This window comes from Opisthocomus hoazin, chromosome 15 (assembly GCF_030867145.1).
Source record: "Opisthocomus hoazin isolate bOpiHoa1 chromosome 15, bOpiHoa1.hap1, whole genome shotgun sequence".
NCBI classification, from domain to species: domain Eukaryota; kingdom Metazoa; phylum Chordata; class Aves; order Opisthocomiformes; family Opisthocomidae; genus Opisthocomus; species Opisthocomus hoazin.
Window position 1 is genome coordinate 24,314,375 of NC_134428.1, and position 20,915 is coordinate 24,335,289.

Here is a 20,915-nt window from a genome sequence, read left to right on the forward strand (position 1 = left end):
GCCTGCACACACATCCACAAACAAACCCGGGGAGCAGGAGCCGATGCCAGCGCGGCTGCGAGGGCGGCCGGGCTGCGGGTGCCGCGGCGGGACAGGGCTGCGGGGCCACGGCAGGGCGGGACGGGGGTGTGGGTGCCGCAGCGAGACGGGACAGGGGTGCGGGTGCCGCAGCCCCCAGCCCGTGCCAGCAGCTTTGCATCGCTTTCCCTAAACCAACCCATCCCGGGAACGGGTGGCAGAGGCAGGGAGGGACACCGTCTTCTTTTGGATTAGGAGCGGCTTGTTTTTCATCTCTAATTGGTTTAAGATAAACTGAAAGCAGCCGGCTTTTAAACCTGAACAAGTGTGTCCAACTGGCTTTTTTTTTTTTTTTTGCTAATTTTCCACGGGCTTCACTAAATCAGGTCAAAACCAGCACTCCAGTTAAGCCAGCGACACACCGTGCATGGCTGAGCTCCGCGGCCATATGGGAGCGGCTGAATGGGGGTCAGCAGGAACGCTGGCGGCTCTTTCAAGCACGGGGAGGGCAGAGCCCCACTTTCAGCAGCACCCACCGTGTTTATCCAAGCACCAAACCGTTTCTGAGCAAGGGCTGGTGGCCACGGCCACCCTGCCGGTGACTCCCGTCCCACCACGGTGGCCGTCCCATGGGCAGGACCGCGGGCAGGCTGCAGCAGAAGCCGGCGGTAGGTTTGCTTGCTGAGCCCTGTTAAAACTGTTTTTTCAGTTTTTCCAGTGCAGACTGCCTGGTTTTACGGAAAGACATCGCCTGTCGTTTGCCTCCTGGCGCAGCAAGGTGCTGCAAAGAAATAAACCAACTTCCCACCAAAGCCACAACACCAACCATTGCTCCGGCCGCAGCCCCGCTGCTGAAATCCCCCCTGCCCTGCAGACGCTGCGTGAAGCTCCTCGGCTCCACGACAGAAACCCCGCAGCCTGGGACCCGCCGCCAGCCGCCCGGGCTGAGCGAAGGGCTGCCATTCCCGAAAACCCGTGCTCGCTGCTCATGTTCCATCTGAACATGAGGAAGAACTTCTTCCCTCTGAGGGTGACGGAGCCCTGGAACAGGCTGCCCAGGGAGGCTGTGGAGTCTCCTTCTCTGGAGATATTCAAGACCCGCCTGGACAAGGTCCTGTGCAGCCTGCTCTGGGTGACCCTGCTTCGGCAGGGGGGTTGGACTAGATGACCCACAGAGGTCCCTTCCAACCCCTACCATTCTGTGATTCTGTGATTCTGTGATTCTGTGAGCAGCCCCGGCATCACATCGCACCGCGCCAGCACCGCTTGCCCTGCAACCTCCGCAGGCTGGGGATGCAGGACGGCAGGAGAACAAAGCAATTTGTAATAAGCACGGTTTTCCGTGGTTTGTGTTCCAGGGGACTATTTTTAGCTCCTGCTGACTCATCTGGGAGATGGCTTCCCCTCCCCAAGCCTCATCCTTTGCCACTTGGTGCCATCCTTAATTCCTGCGTCTAACATGCATAAAGTGAACATAAAATGACACCAGCCCTGCTCCGCAGCGGCCAAGGAGAACGGTTCCAGGCTGCATCAGGTCTCCCTGGCTCCCCTCAATTTGTTAATTAGGGCGCCGTGTGATGAACCCCAGAAGGACCTCGTGGAGCCTCTGCAGGGTGGTCTCCGAGGAGGAGCGGGGCAGTGGTGAGGTGCGGGGCGTCATCTCTCTCAGGAGCTGAGGTTCCTCTGCTCATCGCTCACAGAACGGTCAGGAGTTGACATGAAACTCCCTCCTCTCACTCTCAGAAAGGGAGTTCAGAGCCCTTCTGTTGATGAATTCATGCTGAAGAACTTGCCTTCAGACCTAAACGAGCCTTAAGTCAATCAGACCCAACCTCACGCTCCTGAAGGCTGGGAACAGGGCAATAGTGGAGCTGCCTGAAAGCCTTCCCCGAGGGTCGGGTTCACGCAGGCTCCCTGGGGACCTGGGCTGTGCCAGGCTGCGTTCGCTGCGGCAGCTCTTCAGCTCGCCCAGCCTTGCCCCAGCAGCTCCCGGGGCCACCGAGCCACCCCGAGGGCTGGCACGCCGCTGGGAAAGCCGGATGGCCCGAGGAGGTCCAGCCACAGGCAGGGAGCAGGGATCTACCCGGGCAGAAGTTTGTGAAAGCTGAACGCTGTCACAGAAATGCCATTTCAGAATGCTTTTGCCATAAACCCAACACCCAACTGCAAAAAATGTGTAACAAAAGTTGGTATCGCTCCAGGAAAAAATATAATAAGGAGGATGGCAAGGGACTTTTTCTTTTCCCACCATGCAGAAGGAATGTGGATACGGTCTATAAAATTAATTTCCTCTTTCTTACTAAACAGTACCTTCTGAACAATTCAGATAAATAGCAACATTCATTATTCTCTGTGCCAGAAATAAAAAAGAAGAACTTTTATCGCCTGCGTATTCCCGCAATTATCTTGAGAACCCTTTTTTGTTGACAGCCAGGGGTCAAAAGCCGGTCTTGGTTTCACCTGATCTCATTGACTTCTGCAGAGACATTCCAGCTTCACGCCAACACAAGGGCCACCAGGGCCGGGCTGGGGACACACAATGCTGCCATTCACGTCGGGAGGACGCTCGGCTCATGGAAAATCACTTCGCTTTCTGTAGGCGACATCTACACGCAAAATGGAAGAAAAAGGACAACGCAGGAAAATGCATTTCTGCAAACAGCATTAATTTCAAACCAAAATGCTTTTCTCCGAGTATAAACCGTGCCCCCACTCAGCGGTTTTCTCGCAGGGAAAGGAAACGGGAGACTCGTACGTTTAGGGGGAAATCTAGAGGTGGGGGATGAACTTCTGCTGCTCTCTGAAATCTCCAGCGCACCCTAAAGCCGGAGTCACTGGGACTATTCGGGCCAGCGAATTTCCCCTGCCTTCTCCAACATCCATTTCGTAACCCCTTTGAATTTGACTCCACAGCAAACGTGCAGCGAGCATCCCCTGCTCTGCGGGATGCAGGTTGAACGCGGCGGGTCGGCCTTAGCAGCTCCCCGGGAGCCGCAGAGGGGTCTGCGAGCTCGCGGTGTCGCTGGCACCTGGGGAACGGCGCTGCCCCATGGCATTGCATCTCCGCAAGTACCTGAACCAGCTAACCTGACCTGGCAAAGCTTACAGAACGTAAAAAAACCCAGCGTGGCCAAAGCAAACGGCTTGAAAACCTGCCCGTTCTGGCTCTGCGTTTCCTCGGTGCGGTCGCCAGGCCAGTGCGGGGGTCCCTGGCCGACCAGGGCTGCCGCAGGAGGGGGACACGTCCCCATACAAACCCATGCAGCCCCGGGCCGTGCCAAGGACCTGTGCCTGGAAGCCATGGCTGGCACAACACACCGGGAGAGGAAGGGAAGGAGAGAGGGAAGAGCTCGGCGACGTTCCCAGGCTGGCGATGGGGCCCCGTCCGGCTGGGCGCAGGCTCCCACCACGCTCTCCCCTCCCCCAGACACCCTTCCGCACAGTTTTTAATTTCAGTTTTTAGGGGGATTTACAATACCATCACAAACAGCTATTTTAACTCTGTTTTAAAGATTAATCCAGACATCCCTGTTAGCTTTGCTATTAAACATCAAGCAGAAAGTCAGGGTGAGCACCTACGTTCCCATCTGACCTTTTTCCCCAAAGTGGCTGAGTTTTGGGGGGGAAGCCCTGCCTCCACACACAGAACAGGCAAAGCCAAAACACATCCCTTTTCCAAACGTGAATTAAGATCAAGACTTGAAACTTGCATTGTAACTGGAGGGAGGAGGAAAGCAAGTCTCCTCCGCAAGCTCTCCTGCAGCCTTGGCTTGGAGCGTAATAAAGTCATTTTGCCAGCAGTTTTGTAAATGAGCGCAGAGAAAATGGTGTCCAGTTACAGACGCTCTGGCAAGATAGTTCTTGGCAGATACCACGAGCAGCAAATTTGCTTTGGGACTCTGTCGTCCAGACTTTGTTAACATTCTCGAGCTTCATTAATTGTCATCACATTTATTTTCCCCGTGTTCAAACATTTTCCGCAGCGCCGCGACTGAGTCCCAAGCGCATTCCGCAGGCAGGGGCAGCCCAGTTTCCCCAGTCCCAGCCCTTTCCTCCCAGTTAGGGCCCAGCCTGAAAATCTTCCACCAGTTTGTCTGAGCTGGTGAAGCCAAACTGCAACTTGGTTTATATAAGCAAAAAAAGTCACAAACATAACTATTTTAATGACTGTATTTAAAAAAACACACCACTACATGCAACATGTAATTTTGTTGCTATCGTAATTAAGAGGTATTTACAAGGGCTCCAACCAGAAAACAGAATTTGTTACTGTTAAATTCCTACGTGCTGTACAGGACAAAACGAACTTGGTCTAAAACCGCGCAGTCTGACCTCGCAAACCCTTACTCATGAGCAGTCTCAACGAAATCCCACGAAATCCTTGGGATTACACATGGGGAAATATACTTCTCGAGGAACTATGAAAAAAAAAATAATTTAAAAATCTCAGAGTAAGACACCATTTAAGTACATGGAAAGGGAGCAAGGAAAAAAACACCCCAAATCAGTATTTTAGAACAGAGAAAACCTTGATCACAACATTTTCATCGGAATAGCCTGTCTCCTTCAAAGCTGTTCTTCGCGTTTTTCAGCACAGAAATAGGCTCCAGCAGAAAGAAAACATAACACATACTTGATAAAAAGCAGTTTTTAATTTTATCAAATTGATCTGTACAAAAGTTAGCATTGCTTAGTCAGAAGCTAGTGAAGAGAACAGATAAGTAACAGCCAAAGTCTTTCAAACTTTATACAGAAAAATAGATTGCATAAAAATGAGTTTTCTGTATTTTCCCCCACCCCCACGTCCCCAAAAGGAAATATGCAAAAAATATTTTTAGAAAAAGGAGTAGGAAACGTAGAAAAGGTAAAAAGATGATAACCTCTGAAATGTGTTTTTTAGATTTACAAAGTTTTTAAAGGCACAAGTTACCATAAAATAGATGGTTATTATATGCTCAGCATACAATGGAAGAAGTAGAAATATATCAATGAAATATTAGTCTAAAACTAAGTACCTAAAAATTTTTTAGTGGAGAAGATTTTAGTTTCACAGCTTGATGGATGATATCTGGTCCCTAGAAGCCAAAATTAAAGCAGAAATTGAGAATTTCTCATTAAATTACATCTTCCTACAAAGTAGTCCTGGTTCTGAAAGCGTACAAAGACTCTGCAATGCCTTCGATCCGATTTTAACGCCCAAAAGCAGGTAAGCCAGAAAAATCGCCTGCTCCTTTCTCGCAATCGTTTTAGCCTCCCAGTTCAATTAGTAACTGCTCCCCCCCTCGTTATTTGGCATTCCCGTCTGCGTTCCCTGCCCGTGACCAGGGCTGTGATGGGCAGATTCGTTCAGTCCCCCTCAAACATGACTGCTGCAGCGGCTCAAAACGAAAATAACCCAAAAACCAGCGAAAATCTATAGTCTCATAACACCATTTTATTGTATCGTCTCCACTATTTATGCTCCCTCCCCACCCCGTCTTTAAAATCTTTTAAAATTCTACTTTTTGCACAAAATCACTTCATTAATTAAAAGACAAAATAATACAGAACATAAATACATATTTAACAGATTTTAAAAAAAAAGAAACAAAACACTTTAAGCTTCCAAAAAAACAAAACAAAATGTTAATTACAGCCAAACCTTGCTCTGAAGAACTCTTGACTAAAAAAAAAACAAAACAAACACTTCAGACATTTAATCAGTTGGTCCCACCAGACTCGTTTGCTCCCACGAGATCGCTCCACGGAATAACCAGGTTTTCGGGTTTCCTCCGCGTTGGTCCGAGTGAGTTCTCGCCCTCAAGGTTGGTCCGTTCCTCACATTGCAATAGACCCTGAAAGTCTCCAACAGCTTTTTTTCTTCTTCTTCTTCTTCCCCCCCTTTCCCACCCCCCTGCTCCGCTTTTGCACTTGTCAGCTTCCACCACGGGGAAGTTCAGGTCAGTCCTCACAGAGGAGTCGAATGGTTTTTGTCCTTCATTTATTCAAAAGGAATCGATCACCGGTCCCTTTTTGGTTTTTTTTTTTAATTATTTTTTAATTTTCTTAAATTGTATTAATTAAGGAAAAAAAAAATAGAACTCTGTCCTTTTGGAGAGTTACGAAGCAAGGGGACATCCAGTCGCAACGAGCAGAGGTCCCAGTGGCTCAGGAGGCACTTCGGAAACCATCACGGCACTCCACGCTCTTCGCCTTCATTCCTTCATTAGTGCATACGTCGGGGAAGCCCTCGGGGGCTCCGCGCACCCTTTAAGGCCTCGTCAGGGTCGTATAGACCGGCTGGTCCCAGTTAGCGGTGGGGCTGTGGGCCGGCGGGATGGACAAGCCGTTGAGGATGGGCGTCGCGTAGGGACGGCGGGAGGAGTGGAAATAGGGATACTGGTAAATGCTGGAGGGGTAGCCGGGGTAGGGGTTGTAGTAGTTGGAGCTCTGGAGGTCCGTGTAGTCGCACTGGGAGCTGGAGAAGGAGGCGGCGGCCGTGGCGGTGGAGGCGGTGGTGGCACAAGCCTGGGCGCTGTAGGAGCCGTAGTCGGAGTGCGCGGGGGACCCGTGGGACTGGTCGCTGTAGTGGCTGGGGCTCAGCTGCTCCGTTTTGATGTGCGGCCTTTGCTGGCCCGAGTCGGCGGACGACGGCGACGCCGAGGCCGGGCTTTTGTGAGTCCAGACCTGGTTGGTGCCGCCGGTGCCCGCGGCCGAGTGCGAGTAGGACGCGCCGTAGGAGCCGGCAGCGGCGTTAGGGCCGTGGTCGGCCGGCATGGCGGCGTGGCCGTTGAGCGGCAGGTACTGGTCGAACTCGTGCACGTCGAAGGTCTCCATGTTGTTGATGACCTCGCTGCTCAGCTCCGAGATGTCCACGTTGCTGAAGTCGATGTTCTGGCGGCCGCTCTCCACGAGGCGGCGGCCCTCGTGCTTCAGCTCCTGCTTGCCACCGTGGTGGAGGTCGGTTTTGGGGGTGGTGGGTGGGGTGGGTGGCCCGTGGGTCTGGCCTGGGGACAAAGGGACAACAAGGCTTTAACGAGAGCACCCGCAAAACAACAGACTCCTTTGAGGAGGGTAAAGTATCACACGTTTCTCCCCACATTTATTGCAAGGGGGATTGAAATCTACAGCCCTGTGTTGGAGGTGGCTGATGTCCCCCCACGACCATGCCCTCATGGGTGATGGTTCGCAGCGGGGAGAAGTCAGGGAGTGCGCAGTACCCATCAGGGTCACTCAGGGACACGGTGGGACACCCCTGACTGCACAAGCTCCCCCTCGCCTGGGAAGCAGGAGAACCAGGGATGGATCCGGAGGGATCCACTCGGCCTCTCCCGGCGGGCAGCCTGAAGCCAGCCCGGCTCTCCCGGAGGCAGAGAAGCCGTCCCGGCAGCACGGACCGGGGATGGGATCCCCGGCCAGGCTGGGAGAGAGCGCAGACACGTCTGAGAAGCTGCGGGACGTTCGCAATCCTCCTGGAATCTGTCAACACGCGCCTCGTGCCAATTCGCAGCGCCGGCGAGAAGCGGGGAGCTTCGGGGAGGGGGGGAAGCCTCGTCTCCAGGACCCGCTCCCCCAGGCACCGATGGATCATTAACTCTTCCCAGCTCACAATTAATTCTCCCCACTCCCGGGCCAGCTAGGAAACCGGGGTCCCTGCGCTTTGGGGATTTCCTATCGCCCCGTCGGCTCCATAAGCGTTTACTAAAGAAAACCACGGCTGCGTTCACAACCTGGTGCAAACCCACAGCTCTCGGGGCAGCGCCTCAGGCTTCTGCATGGCCCCAAACCCCCCCTGGACATTCACCCGTGGGGCAGACGAGCCCATGCTCGCCCGCGGGTTCATGTCCCAAACCAACGTGCCTGGGACCTGCAGATTTATCTTTTTTTTCCACCCGTGGGGGTCCTTTACCTGCGTGGTCGCCGTGATGGTGGGAATCAGCCATGCCTCCCAGCCCGCTGTCCGCTTTGTAGATCTGCGTGCCGGCGTGGTGGCTGAGCTCGGCTCCGGAGTCGGAGTCGCTCTGCCCGGCTTTTACGCTTTTCCTCCGCCGTGGCTGGTATTTATAATCCGGGTGATCCTTTTTGTGCTGGACCCTGAGCCGCTCGGCTTCTTCCACAAAGGGACGCTTCTCGTTTTCACTTAACAGACTGGTTTGGGATGGATTTGTTTTTTTAAATGAAGAGGAGGAAAAAAAAAAAATTGACAAAAATTAATGTCTTTTCCTTAGAAGAACTTTTCAGCCTATTTTCAGACTTGCATCCCCGCTTCCTGTACACTGATTTGAGCAACCAGAAAGCTAATTACAAAACAGATTTGCCGCAGAAAAAAAAAAAAGTTAAACTATATTGCAAAAACATATTAAAATACCAACTATAGATGCATGAAAAAAACCCTGACCGCTACGGATACAGATAATTGGGCAAAACAAAATCCCCCTGCCCTATTTTAAATGCTTTTACCAAACTCTATTCTGATATTTGTCCCAAAAACTGCCACCCCTTCACCCCGACAACGCTGCCCGTTTCCAGCTTTGTTCGGTGCTTACAAAGAAACCACAAAGGCAACAGCGCCGGGATTTCTTTCTTTCAAAACTCTCCCCGGCCCGGACCTCTCTTTGCAAACTCTTGGCGAGTCTGAGACGGCAGCGGGAGCATCGCCGGCCCGGGCGGGCAGGAGGGACGCCGGGTCGGCACAGCCAGGCACGGCCGAACACCACGCGGTGAGCGCGGCTCGGAAAGCAACGCGCGCTCCGATGCCGCCCAGCAACAAAAAAGTTTGCATCGGTGGGCAGAGCTGAGCAGGGAAGCACGTAGATAAGAGGGGAAATTTGAAAGCAGGTTAAAGTGACTGCTAAAAATAGGTTGGTTTGGTTTTGTAGCTTGTTCAGCGACAAGCAAGCGAGCCAAGGAAAAAAACTTTAAGAAAAAGTCGTTGTAAAAGAAGCAATTTTGAGAAGTTTCAGCCTCCTGGGGACAGGGACATGAGAAATGCTGGCGGGGAGCGGAGAGGGCCCCAGCTGTACCTCTCGGTGACGGAGCAGGAAAGCCCACGCGTGACACCGCGTCGGGGCAGGACCCACCGGCTGCGGCCGTGGGCACCCAGGCCCCTGCACGGGGGCTTTTTTGGAGCAGGGACACAGAGTGGTAGGGGCTGGAAGGGACCTCTGTGGGTCATCTAGTCCCTTTGCAGCGTGCCGGCACGCTCTGAGGGATTTCTGCGCTTCGGTTCGAAATGCTTCAAGCATCCCTCGTGGGCCCATAAAGAGAAATCAAGATTTAAAAAATTACATACGTATTTTTAAAAAGCGGTGGGAAGGGAAGCCCAGCTGCAACCCCCCAGGCAAAGCCACCCCCAGCTGCCCACGGGGTCCGGCCCCACGGAGAGGGGGTTCTGCACACGGGTCCTGCGCCCACGGCCCGGAGGGGTGCCGCGGGGGGGGGACGATGCGGGGTCCCTAGCGGGGATGCGCGGTCCTGGGGGGGGGATGCGGGGCCCCGAGCAGGGATGCGCGGGGGGATGCGGGGCCCGGAGGAGCGATGCGGGGAGGGATGCGCGGTCCCGGAGGAGCGATGCGGGGAGGGATGCGCGGCTCCGAGCGGGGATGCGCGGCCCGGGACTCACCGCCAGAGCTTGCCCAGGGTCTTGCTGAGCTCGGCGTTGTGCAGATGCGGGTATTGGTCGGCCAGCTTCCTGCGGGCGGCCTGCGCCCACACCATGAAGGCGTTCATGGGCCGCTTGACGTGCGGCTTGGCCTTGAGCGATCCGTTGCCGCGGACGGGCATGGGCACCAGGCTCCAGTCGTAGCCCTTCAGCACCTGCGAGACGGCGTCGCGGATGCAGGCGGGAAAGCGCTCGTCCACCTCGGCCGCGTCCACCTTGGCGCCCAGCGGAGCGGAGCCGGGCGGGCGAGGGGGGGGTGCGGGGGCGCAGCCCAGACCCTCGGAGCCGGCGGGGGAGAGCGGCGAGTCCGAGTCCGAGTCGACGTGGGACATGGAGCTGGTGGTGCCCGCGGGGCTGCACGGAGCCTCCAGCGCTTTGTCGTGCTCCTCGGTCATGTTGAGCATGGAGAGGAGGGGGGGAGAGGGGCAGAGCCGCCCCGGGGGTGAGGATGGGGCCCGAGGGGAAGCGGCGGGGGCCGCGCACCCCTTCCGCGGGCACCCAAAAAGCGAGGAAAATCGATTTAAAAAAATAAAGAAAGAAAACAAAAAAGCTAAGAAAAATAAAAAGGCACAACCGCGTAAAATCAGCCGGGAAAGAAACAAAAAAAGGAGAAAATAACCCAAAGCAGTCCTGCCGCCGGCCCCGCGCCGCGCTCCACGTCCAGTGCGAAACTCCGACCCTCGCAACAAGTGGCTTTAAGGGGAGGGCGAGCGGCCCCGCCTCCGGCGCCGCGCCCCATTGGCGGAGCGGGAGCGCTCATTTACATAAGGGGGCGGAGCGCTCTGCCGACGGGGCCGCGCTGCCCGCCCGCCGCTCTCCCGACCGGAGCCGACGCGGGCGAGGGGAGGTTGAACCCGGCCCGGGCCCTTTTCGGGGTGTCGGGAGCCCCCTAACCCCCATTTTTGCCGCTGCAAATTGTCTGGCGGGGATGTGTTATATACGCACAGGACTCCCCCCTTTTCGGAGGGGGGGGGCACGGGTACGGGGCGGCCCGGGGTTGCGGGGCTCGGCGGCGGGATGCTGAGCCCTTCTCCCGCCGCGGCGCGGAGGTGGGGAGCGGGGACGGGGCGGCAGCAGCCCCCTCCCCGGGGCTCCCGGAGCCTCCCCGGGGTTCGTGCCCCGGGGGCAGCGCGTTGCTTTCTAAGCCCCCTTCTCGAGAGGGGGGCTTCGCGGAGGGTCGCTGCGTTCCGGTTGTACGCGGGGCCGGAGCTGCCCGTGCGCCCCCGCAGCCGGGGACCGGGGCCGCAGTTTCCCCCCGCTCTCTCCAACGGGCGGATAACGGAGGAATCGGCGGAAGGAACCGGGGGGACCAGGGGAGACGCGGCACCTCGGGGTGAGCCCCTGGTCCGGTGAGAGGGGCTTTGACACCCCCCACCCCCCCCCCCACCCCCCCCCAAATCTAGCCCGGCTGCGGGAGACCCCGGCGCGGAGCTGCGCGCCCCGGGCCCCTCGGCAAAATCCCCCTTTTTTTTTTTCGTCTTTAAAAAAAAAAAGCTCTCCCTGCTCGAGCCGAAGCTCGGCCCCTCTCGAAGCCAGCAGCGTTTATTTGGAGCATTTGATTTTAATTATCCGCGGAATCCAGCCTTCTAATTGGGACTGGGAAAAGAAAAAAAAAAAAAAAGCAACTCCCCCAACTGCAGTTTTTATCCGCTGCTTCCCCCCCCCCCCAGCCACGCTACCCCCCGGAAAATGCGGGTCAAGTACAAGATTTGCCGGGGGGGAGGGGGAATTAGAAATTGTGCGAATGCTTCAAGGATTCCAGCATTTAAAAAGTAACGGGAACGTGGGGGGGTTGAGACCGAGTTGTTTAATTGCTGCAATGTATAATCACCTTGAAAAATTTAAATGTAACGCTGTTTAAATGTGCCTGAATTTTCTACGTGAAAATGAATATATTCCGTTAAAGTGTGAAGTGGGATTTCACTTTATTTAAAAATCCTCTCAATACCTTATTAGTGATTTCTCGAGATTTCAGCTTTCAGTTTGCCGAGTCACCAAGCGAGTTACCTTCAGGCGAAGTTGTTGTTTTTTTTTTTTTAAATATAATTTTACAACATATAATTTTAAAAAATATTATCTTTAAGGCTGAAGGCGTACTATATGCATTTAACTCGCAAGTGAGGAATAACTGAACTTTTCTTCCAGGGCCCAATCTGAGGCTGAATGAGATTGTGGAAGAGTTTGTGTTCCCCTGGGCTTCGGACCGGAGGCTTTGCGGTGCTGCTGGACACTTGGCAAAACTTTTCCCCCCCACCACCTCTCGTGACATATAATTACCACACATTTCTATAATGCTCGTCTCTCTGGGTTCTCATGGCTCTTTTATGAGTTTACCTTACAATTTACCCGGCTCACAGAATTTCAGTATTTCGTCTGTTTTAGCGGCGGCTGAGTCAAAGCAATAATTGCTATTTTGAGTCCATCTTTTCAAAGACGGCCTCTCCTGCGGAGTACCTCCCTCGGCAGACTCGAACCTCACTGCGTGACTGGGGCTGGGAAGGGATTTGTGGGACGCTCGGGGCTTTGGAGCAAGCCCGCGGAGGTAGGAATGAAAACAAGAGCCCCTATTTTCTGATCCCTGCCTTCAACTGCAAGCCAAATTCCTGCAGAAGCAGCCCCCGAGGACAGCAGGAATTAGAGACGTTGGTTTTCTTCCCCGTTGCGTCCTGCTGCCTCGCAGGGCTCCCCAGCTCTGCCCGAGGCGGGGAATTGCGTTTCCCAGCCCACACAGCTGAATTCTTCTTTGTCCAGCGCAGGTAGAAGGAGGAGGACGATTTTCAGTAGCTGCTTCCTCGTACTCCAGAGATGGGCGTGAGGAGGAGGCAGTGCCTGGAACCAGAGCAGGGCCCGTGTCCTGCTCCACGGCTGGTTTTGTCATCTCGCACCAACCGTTTCACGTCTCGAGGGTCAGTTCTCGGCCGAGCTGGCGGACGGAGCAGCGTCGCCCTGCCTCACAGGCCAGACCGAGCCGGGCAAGGCTGGGAGAAGCTCAGATGACCTAGGGAGAGGAGGGAGCTGGAGCACCTGGGAAACTTCAGGAGCTCTGTTTTCCTGTGAAGCTCACTCATCCATGAAATGGAACGAGATTACGCTGGGACAAGTGGGTTCGAGCGGCATCGTTTGTCTTACGGAGTCTCATGCTCAAATTTTGTATGACAAAGCAGCAGCAATGTTTGCACAGGGATGGGCAAGCGATGGAGCGGCAGGGCAGGTCTTGCAGTGGTCCCACATGACGTGTCATCTGGACCTGGCCTAACGCTGCTCTGTCTTCCCCCAGCCCGCTGCAGGGCAGGCCCTGACATCGGGGTTTCCAGGAAAAGGGTGCAGATCTGGGAGGGAAGAACCAAGACTCCCATTGCCCAGTGGAGCCTTAGAGAGTGCACCCAAAAGTGGGGCGTTTTGAGAGGATTTGGTGGAACAGGGCTGGCTGTTCCTGACGGAGAGCGGGCACAGCAGGGCTCCACCAGCTGCCCATCAGTATTGGTCATATTGCTTCATTTTCTTTGAAGTCTGACACGACCTCCAATGAATTTTCTGGCCAGCTCACACCAGCGTTGCTGAGGATCAGGCACTGCATACAAGGTCTGCATGCTTCGCTCCATCACACTGTCACTCGTCACCAGGGAACGCTCAGGATCCCCATGGGATGGAGGTGGCTTCAGCTCCCGTCCCGGTTCCTCTCTGCTGTACCTCCTCCTTATGCAGGAGTGAGCATGTGTGTGCGCTGGCTTCCGAGCACTCGGAGCCCCACGAATGTCAGGGAGGAGACATCTCATTCTCAGTAGAAGACAGGGAAGGCATTTTCAGAGCAAGAGAGCACGGAGGAGCTCACTGCACGTGATGGGATACGCTCGGCAACGCGCACACGTGCCGCGCTCCTTCCCCGCCTGGGTGCAGGCGCAGCCCAAAGGTGGGCTCCATCGCTTAATCTGATCAAGCGGTGAAGTTACCGTTTTTGAAAAATTGGCTGCCTTTGAACTGCGAGCAGATTTTACATGGGAATTTCAAAGTGCAAATAGAAAGAGCCTTACGGGGGAAGAAAAACCAGCCCCTGATCAGATAAGAGTAACCTATGCGTCGTGTTAAAATAAGCCTCTGACATCTGCAGGATTAATGCTCTGCCCAGAGGACACAGCAGTCCGGTGGCAGCTCAGAGATTGCTGTGAAACACCAGTCAATGCTTTTCCAGAAAGCTCCTGATATCAGAAAAGAGGAAAAAAAGCCACCAACCTGTGGTAACTTTCAAATAGCACAGAAGAGCTGAAAAGCCTTGCACCCGAGCCGAGCTGTAGTGACGGGTCCAGCCCTACCGTGTGTGCTTGTGAAGGCTCCAGCACACAACTGGAGCCTGCTCACGCAATTTCAAGACTAAATTTATGTTTCTCAGCTGCTTGCAGATCAGTTTAGGTCCAAAATTTGTCTTCTGTTCCCATGAAATGAGCCCTGCTGCTCTGAGCAATTCAGGAGTAAAAGGGACAGAACCTTTTTGCAAATTTTAATTAACAGTTTGGGTATTTATTCCTTGGCATTTCCACAGCTCCCTCCACTGTGCTTAGCTCTGCTCTCGAAATTCTTGTTGTCACCTGCACAGCAGGGGTGAAAAATGACTGTGTGCTCTCAGGAAAGTCACCGTGTTCCAGTCACTGTGTGCTCCCACCACAGCAAGAATGAGTTTTTATTGTGCAGCCTCATCCAAAGCCCGTCATTAGAGGGGTTTCCACGGACTGTGAAGGGCTGGGGGCTCGAGGCTCCCACCGCCGTGGGTGGATGCACCCCTTGCACAGCTGCTGCAGTCTGCTGAGAACAGGGGGGAAAGACAGAGACTTAAATATTAGTTTAATATTAGTTTTTACTGTGTTCATGGGGTGCTTAGCTCCAGTATCCCTCCTTTTTCTGGACAGGAATTGTTTGGCAGCTGCAGGGTGAACAATGAAGGACCATGTCCTCCAGCAGCTTTTTTCCAACCCATGAACGTTTACCTGGCGTTGATACAAGAAACTCTGCACACCTGCACTGGGCAGGACTCCACTGACCTCTCTCCTGCTCGAAATGCAAGCGGAGAGGCGTGCATGGGATTCCTGAGCCCTTTTCCGAGGTTTCATCATGGCAGCAGATCTCCGAGAAAAAGGACATTTATTTTTAGAAAGCTTTGACTTCAGCGTGAGGCGAAGGCTGCAAGGGCTTTGTGAAAATCTTTACACGTTACGTTGGGCCGGGTGTGGAATTTCTGCTAAAATAAAATAAAATAAAATAGCCCTTACTAACAAGTGCTTTTATGATTATTAATTCTTTAATATCCCAGTGGAAGAAGTTAACTAGTGGCTTGTTCTGCGTTTTCATCTTGCAGCTTTCCCAGCCCGAAGCTGCACACCGTGGTGCTGGCAGCCAAGGGCCCGGAGGCAAAGGCAATTACCGACCCGAAAGGGATGGCCGTGTCTTTCGGTCTCAGAAAACAGGTGTGTGGAAAGACCAAAACCAGTGTAAAGGAAAAGATAGGTCAGTGTGTTATCTCTGTGCAAATATTCGAAGACAGCAGCAGCAAAACAAAATTCACTTTTGCGGGATCAGCAACACACGTGTATGTGTCGCACATTAAAGGCCAGGTGAGACACTGGCAAACGATCTCTTCTTTCCTCCCGCACAGCACAGCCTGGACGGCATCTCTTCAAAATAATGGAGAAGCACAATTCTATTAATTACGATTACAGTGATTATTAATTGTTTGTCCTATGGTACCGCTTAGGAATCCCTCTTCTGAATCGGCACCGCCTCACTATACATGCTGTACAAATACAGGAGAAAAAAAGGTAATTCTTCCTCTGAAAATCCTTTTCAGCCTTAATCCTGCTAACCCTGGAGTTAAAGATCAGATTTCCACAGGGAAGGATCAGGGATTTTAATGGAAAAAATATTACCGCCAGAAAAACCTTAACTAGTAGAAGGACGCTCCCAAATTCCTTGCAAGATCCCCCTCTCCCATTTAGCAAATGCAGCTGAATGCTCAGCGGGATTGTGTATAACTGCATTATACATAACTGAATGTATGTTTTCTTTAGAGGAGTCCCCAAATGTTAATGCTGCTTTACAAAATAGTTATTTCTGCGCACATTCACTTTCTCTGTTTTATTTAAACCCAATTCCTGGCAGCCAGAGGGGAGAAAGACTAGACCTGAATGAACACAGAGTAATTTAGGGTGCCAGGGACAGCGGGGTTGAGGTGCTGGCGGGGACAGCTGCTGGGTGCTGTGACAGTAAATGCTTGTTTCTCTGTCACTTTTGCAGCTGTTTGGAACACAGCAAAATAGGGCCGGGCGGGGGGACGCGGCAGCGCGCATTGCGTTGAATGAAGATCAGCATCAATGATGCCTCAGCGCCTGCCTGCCGGCCTGACAGCTAGGAATCGCTTTCCCTCGGAGACTTTAACGCTCAGAGCCTCTCTCTTAAATATCTTGTTTGCGTTACTCGCTTGGTTTTTACATGGTTTTCTTCTCTGATACCTTACTCGAAAAGAGGGAAAATCAAGACGTGAAAATAAAAGCTCACAGTAAATAGAGAAGCGAGGAGGAGACCCGACACAAGACAACAGTCCGCACGAAGCTGCGCACCCACAGGGACTGCAGCACGGAGAGGAGGGCATCTGGTGTTCAGAGCTACCATTTTAGCACACTTTTTGCTTTATAGCTTGGTCCATCTTCCAGTGAAGCTAAAGGAAAGGTTTCCGTTGCCTTTTATGAGAGGTGGATTGGTCCTTTCGAGTAACAGCGTTTTTCTGCCATTTAACAGTCTTAAAACTCCGCCGCTCGTATTGCCGACGGCTGTCCGCACCCCACGTCCCCCGCGCTCGGGCTTCGGCGTTGGGGCCTGCTGCCGTCCCACCCCGCGCATCTGGCAGATCTCAGAGCGACCCTCGGCAACGGAAACCGGCCCAGTCCAGTGGTCCCTTCCCAGCTCCAATTATTCCTTTTCTCGAATAAATCTTTAGCCTAAACTCTGCGCTTTTCCTCAGCAATTTCCTCAGTTATCCAATTTGTTTTACAGACATTCCCATTTGAAGTGGAATTTGCTGTAAGTGTTTCACGCAGACCCCACAAAGGAAACCACCAGCTTACATCTATTTCAATTTATCTAGCCAAACCTCGTGGCTAATCCAAAGGGAGAGCAGAACTGCAGTGTACCAGAGGCCTTTCACAAATAGCTTATTTTTCTTTCCCTGTACAATGCACCATTATGCCGTTTTTTTTCCGAGAACAATGCAAGCAGCAGTGATGGGAAGCTGGAAAAACAAAAGAGGCATTTAGGAGGGACCGGTTTAGTCTGAAAAGCGTTGAATAACGTTACACCTGGTAACAGATACTTTCTGAAAGACCCCCGAACGGTTTAGCGCGGCAGCGTCGACTGCAGTGGGACACACAGCACGCGCCTGAGCTCGTCGCTGGCCGCTGAGGCCGCTTTATTGAAGCGGTTTTGCTAAAAAACAGTATTTGTGAGCTCGACACAGAGCCAAGTGCCCCGATGGCTACAGGCTGCGTGAAATAGGAGTCACGGCAGCATCACAAGCGGCGAATTTTGACAGCCTGAGGAATTTAACCGAGTATTTCTCCTCAGGGATGGGGCCCAGGCGGGGCGCGAGGCCACCCTGCCCTCCTCAGGTGGGCGTGAGGCCGCCCTGCCCTCCGCGGGCGGGAGAGCGGACGAAGCGTTTCGAGCCAACCCCTTCCCTTTTTTTACGTTTTCTTTATTTAAACTAATCACTTTCTCGCCGCTTTTCAGAGGTCCCTCCCTCAGGCCCGGGCGTACAAACGCCATCTTCCTTCCCCCACAAAAGGCGGCCGGGCCGGCCCGGGGCCGCGTTCCCGCCACCGCCCTCACGGCTCCGCGCGGGGGGGGGGCGGGCCCCGCGCATGCTCGCTGCCGGCTCCGACATGGCGGCGCCCAGCCCGGCGCTGAGGTGGAGGCGAGCGGCGGCGGGCGGCGGGGCCCCGGAGGTCCCGGAGCGGGTTGCGGCGGGCAGCGGGGCCGTGCCGCCGCCGGGCACCTTTTGGCTGACCCGCATCGTGCTGCTGCGATCTATAGCCCTGCTTTACTGTGAGTCTCCGGGGGCTGCTCTTTCTCTCTCCGGGGAGCCGGGGGGGCTGCGTCCTGCGCCCTCGGCAGCGGGTTTCGGTTGGCGGGCGGGGGGCTGCGGCCCAGCCCCCGGGCCCGGGGCCCATCCCGCGGCCGTGGCATGGAGGGGCCCTGCCTGCTGCTGCATTTTGGGTGCTGGGGACGCGGGTTTGGGTGCGCGGCGCTGGAGGGGACGACCGGGGTGGATGGAGAGGGGCTTCTCGCAAGGGTGTGTGGTGATGGCACAAGGCGGAACGGCTCTAAACTAAAAGAGGGCAGGTTTAGGTTAGATATTAGGAAGAAATTCTTGACCATGAGAGTGGTGAAACACTGGCACAGGTTGCCCAAAGAAGCTGTGGCTGCTCCCTCCCTGGCAGTGTTCAAGGCCAGGTTGGACGGGGCTCTGAGCACCCTGGTCTGGTGGGAGATGTCCCTGCTGATGGCAGGGGGGTTGGAACTGGATGACCTTTAAGGTCCTTTCCAACCCAAACCATTCTGTGGTTCTAAGAGCGTCGTGTTTGCAGGCTTTGCTGCTGGGATGGGGAGCCTGCGGCTGGGATGGTGCTGGGGCTCCCGTGGTGGTGGAGCTGGGAGGATAGTTTTAGCGTGGAGAAGAGAAGGCTGAGAGGGGACCTTACAAATGCTTATAAATATCTGCAGGGTGGGGGTCAGGAGGATGGGGCCAGACTCTGTTCAGTGGTGCCCAGTGACAGGACAAGGGGCAACGGGCACAAACTGAAGCAGAGGAAGTTCCAGCTGAACCCGAGGAAGAACTTCTTCCCTCTGAGGGTGACGGAGCCCTGGCCCAGGCTGCCCAGGGAGGCTGTGGAGTCTCCTTCTCTGGAGATATTCCAGCCCCGCCTGGCCGCAGTGCTGTGCAGCCTGCTCTGGGTGACCCTGCTTGGGCAGGGGGTTGGGCTGGGTGACCCACAGAGGTCCCTGCCAACCCTGACCATGCTGTGATTCTGTGTGAGAGTTCGCTCCCACCATGAGGCCCCGTCCACAGCGTTGGCGGGAGCTCGTAGTCATAGAATCGTAGAATCACAGAATCATTAAGGTTGGAAAAGACCTCTAAGATCATCAGGTCTAACCATCTTGATCTCTAAGATTGTCAAGTCCTTTTTCTTTGAGATAGATGTTGCGAGCTAACTGTGCGAGAGAGAAACTCCTCGTCTTAAGCAGAAGCGGGTCTGTAGCATCTTGCGTAGGACTGGAGAAACACAGCATCTTCAGCTGCCAGTGCTGCCCGTCGGGACCTACAGCTGACGTGACCTTAAAGCGGTCGGTGGTGAAATCAGTTTCCAGCCTTGGCTGTGCTCGTTTTGGCGAGGAACGCTTAGAGCCGTGCTCGGAGCCCACTAGTACACCGCTTAAAAAATATTCGCAGTGAAACCTAAACTGACATGTAACATGCTATGTTACAAATTCTAAACTTGCCCCAGATTTGTCCACAAAATCGTTAGGATTTGTAGGCTGCCAGCCTGCTTAGATTATTTTGCATCAAAACCATGCAGAAGTTGTAGTTTTGTATGGTTTTGACACGTGCTCTGTTTCGAGTTTGGTTTCGGCTCTCGGTGAAACGCAGGGTTATGACTCTTTCAGTCAAAATGAAAGCGATTCCGATATTCCCCCGTGTGTAAATCCAGACTGCTGAGTTCCCCGGAGCTCAGTTTGCAGTTTCCTTATGAAAACCTGATTAGCGTTCTCCGCTGTGCGTTCGGTGGAGGCCGCTGCTTTCCGAGCGCGGGTTTGGGGTTGTAAATATGCGACGTCTGGGACCAAATGCTGCCCTGCAGAGTGGTGAAGTTTGATGGGCAGGGGTCGGTGGGGAGGTGGGAAGGGAGAGGCGGTGGCTGGAGGGGTGGGAGCGGGTGAGGGGGTGATGAGGCAGAGGAGGGCGAAGAGCGAGTCGAACGTGCGGGACGTTCTGTGAGTGGGAGAGCTGATTCGGGACAGCGAGAGCAGGGGGAGGTGAGGAGCGAGTACCCGATTTGGGGTCAGCTGAGGGTTGGCATGGAAATGATTGAAACCTACAGGCTGCAGGGAGCGTGAGCATCTGTAAGGTGGAGGATGAAGCTGAGATGGCTGGCTGGTGAGTAAAAACAGGATGCTGGAAAACGGGGAGGGGAATGGGAGTCAGCATTTTTCCGAATGGGAGAGGGGAATGGGAACACCTGGGAGTGGTGGAAGCGGGGAGGAGACCCCAAAATGCTTCTGCAGCCCAGAGTGAGGAAACCTTTTCGAGAGAGGTGGCCTCAGGGGAAGGGGTTTGGGTACCAGAGGTGGAAGGAGCAGGGTAGGAGGATGGTTCTGTCTGTTGTAATGGGAGAGGTGCAGGAGAGGAGAAGTTGAGATGCTCGTTATGCAACTTCAGCTTGATTGCGATCAGGTAACAGCGATTTCTGCTGTTTGTTTTGGTTGAGTAACAGGCAGGGGAGCCAAAGTCAGAAACCCTGGGCCAGATTTGAGCCAGGTTGAAGTTTGACTTGGGCCGTCGCTTGCAGTGATGCTGGGGCTCCAGCTCTGATCCCAGCACAGGGCAGACGCTGCCCAGCCCGCAACCGAAGCGCTCCTGGGGTGGAAACTAATCGGTGTGTCAGAGATGGAGAGATTGCGAAGGGGCAGATTCCTCTGTCAAAGGCTGCAAAACAGTGGTACAGCTGTTGGGGCGGGATGCTCTCGAGGGAAGGTGGGTTGCCTTTTGATCTCTGCTGAGAGCCTGGGTTTAGGAACAGCAGAAAACAATTTAAAGCCTCTATGCCAAGCCCTTCTTCCAGGCTCTTTTCTGGAGATGGAACCGTTTACTCCGACAGATTTTTTCTTTTTCTTTTTTTTTTCCCCCCCAGACGTGGCGATTCTGCACACGCCGAGTCTCAGACTTGCCGAGGAAACGGTTGATGCCGTTGTGACAGTTTGACATTCCACAGTCGTGGGATGTTTTTCCCCCTTCTTTGATTTCACCCTTTTAAACATAACCCTTTCATTCCTGCTGTGTTAAGCAGCAAATCCTTTGGGGGCACCTTGTGCTAAAGTATCGGGGAAAGTGGTCACCTGCTGATGATTGCAGCTCCTGCCTGTTGGTGCAGCTGTGTGAGCTGAAAGCTTGTTCTCTCTCCTGGGTGGAGAGGGAGGAGTGGGAGAGTGAAGGACACAG

General features: G+C 54.1%; 2 protein-coding genes across 2 annotated transcripts in view; one reads left to right on the top strand and one right to left on the bottom strand.

Annotated features, from left to right (window-relative positions):
- Nucleotides 1-4,651: 4,651 nt before the first annotated feature.
- On the bottom strand, nt 4,652-10,311 carry SOX8 (SRY-box transcription factor 8). The gene is made up of 3 exons (XM_075436346.1): nt 9,620-10,311; nt 7,907-8,145; nt 4,652-7,004 (listed from the first exon to the last, which is right to left on the bottom strand). The coding sequence occupies exons 1-3, from the start codon at nt 10,060-10,062 to the stop codon at nt 6,268-6,270; spliced, it is 1,419 nt and encodes a 472-aa protein (XP_075292461.1). The 5' UTR covers nt 10,063-10,311; the 3' UTR covers nt 4,652-6,267.
- Nucleotides 10,312-17,559: 7,248 nt separating this feature from the next.
- Nucleotides 17,560-20,915, top strand: part of LMF1 (lipase maturation factor 1) — a 218,012-nt gene continuing 214,656 nt past the window's right edge. Inside the window, exon 1 of the mRNA XM_075436995.1 lies at nt 17,560-17,743. Within this exon, the coding sequence (XP_075293110.1) occupies nt 17,560-17,743 (184 nt within the window). The remainder of the gene's footprint in view (nt 17,744-20,915) is intronic.

Bases quoted from the DNA above. Each gene is read 5' to 3' on its own strand.
- SOX8 (XM_075436346.1), bottom strand. From the start codon at position 10,062: ATGCTCAACATGACCGAGGAGCACGACAAAGCGCTGGAGGCTCCGTGC. The intron at 8,146-9,619 runs GTGAGTCCCGGG...ATCCCAAACCAG, and splicing joins ACCCTGGGCAAGCTCTGGCG to TCTGTTAAGTGAAAACGAGA. The intron at 7,005-7,906 runs GTAAAGGACCCC...CTTTGTCCCCAG, and splicing joins CCATCACGGCGACCACGCAG to GCCAGACCCACGGGCCACCC.